The sequence below is a fragment of the Elaeis guineensis genome, chromosome 6 (assembly GCF_000442705.2).
Source record: "Elaeis guineensis isolate ETL-2024a chromosome 6, EG11, whole genome shotgun sequence".
NCBI classification, from domain to species: Eukaryota; Viridiplantae; Streptophyta; class Magnoliopsida; order Arecales; family Arecaceae; genus Elaeis; species Elaeis guineensis.
In genome coordinates this window covers 22,427,820-22,434,977 of record NC_025998.2, presented here as the reverse complement: position 1 = coordinate 22,434,977, position 7,158 = coordinate 22,427,820, and the positions used below count along the sequence as shown (strand labels likewise).

General features: G+C 36.4%; 1 protein-coding gene and 1 pseudogene across 1 annotated transcript; both read left to right on the top strand.

Moving 5' to 3' along the window:
- Positions 1 to 7,158, top strand: part of LOC140850884 (uncharacterized) — an 86,463-nt pseudogene that overhangs the window by 58,432 nt on the left and 20,873 nt on the right.
- On the top strand, positions 902 to 4,866 carry LOC105032743 (uncharacterized). Its single transcript, XM_010907281.3, has 4 exons — positions 902 to 1,106; positions 2,772 to 2,842; positions 4,161 to 4,247; positions 4,702 to 4,866. Exons 1-4 carry the CDS (start codon positions 929 to 931, stop codon positions 4,723 to 4,725), a joined length of 360 nt encoding a protein of 119 aa, XP_010905583.1. The 5' UTR covers positions 902 to 928; the 3' UTR covers positions 4,726 to 4,866.

Here is a 7,158-nt window from a genome sequence, read left to right as displayed (position 1 = left end):
GTTGATCATCAACTTGTCACTGTAATATTCCTAGTCTTTGTATTTTGTTTCCTCTATGCATATAAATTTATTTATCAATGTGTAGCAGGTCACTTTTCTGAATAAAGATGATAAAGAACATTCTCAATACAGCGTATTGGATAACTTGATTAAGATGGACAAATTTAGGGATGCTTAATGGTGATCTCTACCTGGATGAAGATGATAAAAAAATGTTTTCGATAAACTGAAGACCATGGATGTATTTAGGGTTATATTGGGTACTTAAATGGTACTCATCATCACAAGATTGCTATGGTGTATGGATGAGGTTGCAGGCAGAACTCTCAAGGCAGGATTCTGCAATAATACTGTTCTTGTATATTTAACTTCCGCTTTCCTAGCATTCGGCTATTTTGTCCCGAGTCTCGAACTAATGTGAGAGCCTTGATTATGTGCGTTTTGCGTCATAATTTACTTCATCAATATTATCTTAACATAAGAAACGTTGATTCGAACTATTTACACATCAAGTTTTTAACTGTCTACCGTAAGTCAAATTGATTAAATTTAAACTAAACATAAAAATGAGTAAACTTTAAACAAATAAAAAAAAGGAGTCTGATTAAGTTATATATATATATATATATTAAAGAAAAAAACTTATAAGTATAGGACTACGAGTTCAAGTTTTTTTTTGATAAAAGATTACGAGTTTTTTTTTTTTTTTGGTGATAAAGACTACGAGTTCTACACTCAAAAAAAAGATAAAGACTCACGAGTTCCAGTTAGTCAAGTCCTCATGGCTGGCAAAAGTATAGGACCATGGATCCGTACTCAATAGTCTACCTCGTGCAATGCATGTGCCCGGCACTAGCTGGAATTTAACGTAACGGGCGTATCTTGAACGCTGCAACGCCGTTATTTCAGACGATTCCTCCGTATTTCCATGACCTCTCGTCTTCGTCCTCTTTCTCTCTCCTCAGACCTAATAGCATCTCCCAGCTTCTCGCGACCTTCCACAACAATGGCGGCCCGGGCGGTGCTTGCGTCCTCTCTCCGGCGATTGTCTTCTCCTACTCCATCGGCGAAGCTGATACCCCGGCGTGGTCTCGCCGGTGGCGGAGGTTGCTTTCTCTCTTTTAACCACTTCGTTCTATCTTTTGGTTCTGATCCTTGTTTGGCGTCTCTTTCTCGTGATTCATTACCACTGCTCGGTCTAATGCCCCTAATGCACTCAATTCCATGTTGGCATGGGATTACCTTTTCCTCTGCGCCTTTTAGTTTTCTCAAAAAGACTCACCATATCCTTTACCTTCGAACGATCTGATCATCGCATATCGCCTTGCGATTATCCGTAGCCGAGGATTCGATCTGAACGCTTCAAATTTTAAACCCTAAATCTTCGAATCCAATTTTCAATCATTATTGGATCGATCTTTGGGCGTAGAAAACATTGAATAGTGGAATCTTGATCTGGATCTTAGTTTTAAAGACGTAGAAAACAAACTAGTCTGACACCATGGTTAGGAATGATTTTTGTTAATGATCCTCATTGTTGATTCTAAAACATCTAGTTCGATTGCTGAAAACTATGGGTGACTATTTTGTGCCAGTTTGGTATTGCTTCTATTTTCTGTTTTGTTTTCAAAAGCCTAAGAAGAAAAATAAACTAGATTGTAAAATCTTTAGAGCTTCTGGGAGCAAAGCTTCATTGCTTTCAAAAAAGAGCGCAAACAAAAGCAAGGAATAGAAGTTGTGTGCAAATGCTCTCATCATAATTAATCTCCATGTGGTATCTAACTATTCCATAGAGAAACAAAATCATAACTAATTAATTTACTATAGCATTTTTTCTAAGCATGTTTCTTTTCTTTGTTTACAATTAACTCTATGGAATTGAACACATGTTTGCAAGCAAGAAGCAGGTGCTCAAATTTCTTATCTCTTATTTAGATGTATTTGTATCTATTAATATTATCACCTTTGTTGGATGCGCACTATAGTATTATGAGAACGTGATACTATGCAATAAATTGGCAAATTTACAACAGGAGACAGTTATCTGATATGGGCACAAATATGACAAGTGTACTGAGAAATTTTTTTTTTTAATCAATGATCATTATGTTTTAATCAGTTAATCATGACAAGTAAATGTTTTGCCTTAGCATAATCAATATAGTGTTTATTGAAGCATAACTGATCGTGTCATATATGCTAAAATTTTAGAGGTGGTGCAATATATGCTTTCAGATATGCTTTTATTATATCCAAGCTTTCTATCATCCAAGCCAGGCTGGGGCGACCTTTATTTTGGTCTTCTCCCGTTATTATAAACTACTTGGTTTTATTCATTGTCTTGTATTGGTGATTCTGGATTGATGTTAGTTGTATCCAATTTTGCATGTCCAAGTCTGACCCTGAACAGCTAATTGGTCAAATGTTTAGAACAGAATCCTAGATATAGCTATACGGTGTGATTCAAAATTGTCATTCTCAGGTTGTCTTCGGTTCAGGCTAAGTTCTTAAATCAAATTCTTTTGCGGTCTTTATTTCAGTCTTTTAGCACTTCATAACATATAAACAATTGTTCGTTGAACCATTAATACCTTAGTTTGATGCTTCATTTCTGGGCGATCACTGGTTAATTTAGGAATTTCTGTAACTTAAACCATATTAGAGATGGATATTAAACTTGGTATTTTTTTTAGAATGTATTGCTTTTCATCTTGCTCAAATTCTCATTATATGGTTGGATTCAATATATTCATTATTCCTACACATTGCAGATCATCATGGACCCCCGAAGGTTAATATTTGGGAAGATCCACTAAGCCCATCTAAATGGAAGGAAGAACATGTAAGTTTCTTTTCATGCTTGGAAGTCTATAATTCTCTTAAAAGCGGGCCTTAAGGTATTCTAGGAACAAGACTGGTTATGAGGTTTTTTGTCAATTAGTTAAAACTATTGATTTTTTGCAGCTCTTGATATCTGAAAACAATATCTTTACCAAATCTTTAGTAAAAGGTAGATTTATTAGGAGGGAAAGCTGAGCTGATATGGCAAGTGAGTGCATCAATCTGACTCCCTTATCTTGACAACACACTAGATCCAACCATCAAGACTGTTGTGCTGACTGTGGAATTATAGTGGGGTCAAGCTGTTTGAACTTTGCAGTTAGATTATACTTATATATTCAGAGATACTGAGCTATAATATGGCCCATACTAGGATTTTTTTTTTTTTTTTCTGTAACATATTTTCTAGAAAGTTTTAGTAGAAAGTGTGGCTGGAACATAATACTTTTACGGCTGTGCAGAATAGAATAGCTAGATGCTTAACAGCAATTAGATCTCCCTTTTGTTTTTTGAGCTTAAAATAAACTCCAATTCAGTTAATTTAATTACAGCTATTGTGTTCATATAGCTTAATTTATGCTGATTATCAAAAAACAACATGGTTTGCTACTTCAAAAGAATATCTGTCCACTGGGATAAGTTCCAAAAAAAAATTGATTTGGAGTTCCTTTTCCGTATTGGATTGTTGCAACTTTTATGGTACATAATACTACTGGACTCCATGTTGTGTAATGTCTGATATATTTTAGTCCAGATCAGTTGCTTGTTTTTGAGTTTCTTACCCCAGAAGGGCAGTCCAAGGAATTCAGGGATAAAAATTAATTTGCTTGCTTCGGTGTGGCGAAAGGCGAATTAATTGCTTGAGAGTCTCTGAATGCACTTCATACATGCTGCACTTGTCCTGTGCATGTGCATGCAGGATAGCTTAGGAGATATCAGACCATAGTCTTTACATATCTAGATCTACCTTTTGCAATCTATATAATCGATAACCTGATAGGAGCATCCAACCATCCTAAAAGTAGTTAGCGTGTAGATGGGCTCTTTTTTCCTTCATGAATAAATTATTTGAATATTAATACATCAAAAAACATGTGTTTAATGTTCCAAATACCATTTCACATGCTTCCCTATCCTATGATTTTGATATAATTGTGATTTTTAGTAATTTGATTGCTAAGCATTCTTCTGAAAATATGTGAAATTGTTAATATTTTCCATTATTTCATGGTTGTTATAATTGAGGTGTTATCATCTGAAACATATTTCTTTAATTTTTTCTGGTTTATAAACTGATTAGATCTTCTAATCTTTTGCAGTTTGTATTGGCGAGTTTAGGTGGTTGGTTTTTGCTAGGCTATGGTGGATATAAGCTTTTTGGTGGAAAGAAAGAAAAGAAGGAAGAGGTAATTCTCTTTTCTTGAAACTATGCGGCTGCAATCTTGATTTTAGGTATGTGAAGCTCCACTATTTGACGTCAATAGTGGAGACACCATGTTAGATACAAAAATGTTGCTTCATCTTCTTAAAAATTTCAACACCCAGAAACAAAAGGCGCAAGTGCACATGCACCCAGATGCACTGTTCTTTTGGTACCCAAAAGCTGATCTGAAAGTAGATGAAAATTTCAATTATTTATGGCATGAAATATTTTTTTAAAAATATTATGGTGTTAATGAAAGATAACCAGCTCTTCCCAAAAAAAAAAAAAAAAATCAAAGATAACCAGCAACTATTTTTCCTTCAATTTACATCAGTTTTTTACTTCTGCATATGGCACTTAGTTATCGATATTGTTCTGGTTACTGAGCTGAATGTCTCGTAGCAAATTATGGGACTCTGTTTTGCTCATTGTTACAGGTCGTTGCAGCATCAGCGCATTAGACTTGATACTGTTGCAAAATTATGTCTTTGGGAATAAGTAAAATGTGTTTTGGTTCGTCAAGTTCTGGGTGATATATTCCAGAATATGGGCCATGGATATTGAGAACTTTTCTATTTTATGCCAAAGAATTTTTTGTTGTATGGGAATTCTTTTATGCTGTGTCAGTTTTCTCGGATCAAATTGCTATTTAGAGAATATCCGTGAAAAGTTATAATATGATTTTCATGGTTTCACAAAATCTTGTTTGGAGATTGATAGTTTTTCCAAGCATGGGTCCCGCGGCGCCCCCAACGCAAACCCCGCCCCACCCTCTCGCAATGTATATGTGTTTGCTAAACTAGAAGGCGGGTTCATTTCAGTCGAGCTCCAAAATGGCTTCTTCCTCACTTGGCGAACTGAGGAAGCGTTTCTTTTTTCTTTTGAGATCCTCCCCAATTTAATTAATTAATTAAGTAGATGAAACCAGGGTTTTACTACAGTATTTTTTATAATAATATTTTATTCTTCTCCGCTAGCCCCTCTCCCCTTTGGTGCCCGCAGCTCTTTCTCTCTCGCCCTCCCACGACCCCTCCCCCCACCCCCAAACCCACTCCGGGCCGTGCCTCCTTTGCTCTTTGTCCCTTTCTATCCATCTTGATGGCTCGCATCTTCTCCGTCCCTTCCCATCTATTTTCAATAATTTTTTTAAAAAAATAATTTAATTATGATATATATAATTTAATTTTTGAAATATTTACTGTATATGTATACTGGGATTTAAATTAATTAAAATTTGAGTGGTTCATATTTAATTTGATTGTCAAAAATAAATAAACAGTAAAAAGATTGAAATAATTTTTAGAGTACCCTGATGAAACGTTTATATAGTGATGAAACCCTTACATAGAGAGAACTAAAGAAGAAAAACCCGGTAGTTACAGCGAAATATAAAAGGGAAAAAAGAAAGTTAAAGAAAGAAAGAAATGGAATAAGCTGCTGATTTCTTCCCTTCAAATGATCTGTCCGGAGTGTGGATCTGTGGCCGATGATTGCGACTTTTTGGGCGTTATACGGCGCGACATTTGAAGATGCAACTATCTTTGGCTTCACGTATGGTGGAGTCTAGAGGGTGGAATTGAAATCCACCCTCTAATGCTAATCAAAACTTGAGTATGCGAAAAAAACAATTTCTTGAGCTCGCTAATGCTGACTCGATGATTCAGTATTCTACAACAATTTCTGCAAGTTAATGAAGGCTTTGCATGAGATGACACGGAACTGTCGCATGTGCCTGAGTAACAAATGGCACTCTAGCAACGCTAACCTTCAAACAGGAACATTCTTCACTGCTAACCTTATCAATTGACTAATTAGCTGAAGCCCTAGCAACTGGACCTTGTCAAAACTGGTTTATCTGCCATAAAATTAGGCTGCAATTGGTGCAATTTTCTGCCGCCTTAAAGAATTGAGGCGTCTTTTCCTCTTCCAACTTATTTGAGGGGCTGGTATATATTCGTGCCAGAAATCTCTCCAAAGCTACAAGACCGGTTTAAAATTCGAAGAAATTATGGTAAAGGGGTTCCAACTAACTCTAGAGAATAGCTTTATATTATGTTTCTGGGTGTTCCAAATGCAATTAATGTAAATCTGAGGTTAAATGGAAAAATCCGGCAACGAAGAAAGAGGATATCTGATATTTTACAGTCAGGTTTCTTGGGCCCAAAAACAAATATAATTAAGGCAAAAAGTAGGCCAAGGGCCTAGAAGGTTAGGAAAACTGGCTACCATTTTCTTGAGAAACCAGTTCGAGCTACGAATCATCCTTTATCAGCATATTTTTGCAGACCTCATCGCACGGGTGAAATCCTGGGCGGCAGGCACCAATTTCACGCAGCTCAGTCCCAACCATTTACAGAGCCAAGGCCCCTTCAGGTGTGGTTAGGATTGCATCAAGGACATTCTGATAGACCTGCATAAGCTTCTTGCATGTGCTTGCAGCTCACCTCTACCGGTGGTTGAAATAGCACTAGATGTAGAAGGTTGTAAACTCGTAATTTTACCAAATTCCTCCTTTAAGTACACATTTAGTATCTCATAAACTAGTTTATTGCAGCATATGGTACAACTCCAACTAGACTTGGAGTGGGGCATCTACAGAGCTCTGCTGGGTCTCCCTTCCACCAGATTTATGATGGAAAGCATGTAGGAGATAATCATAGGCATCTTGCTGCAATTGATCACATTTAGAGCAGGCTGTATAAAAACTAAAATCATTTTATGATGATTGGCTGCCCATATAGTTACTTTTAAGTCTTTAATAATTCCAGAGGATATGTACACATGGTTGAAGTGACTCAAGCAAATGCTCCTGCAACCAGTGAGGAGGGGATTTGGAGCTTGGGTGTCTACTTTGGGGAGGGTCAAAACTTCTTGGTTGTATTGCAAGCAAATAT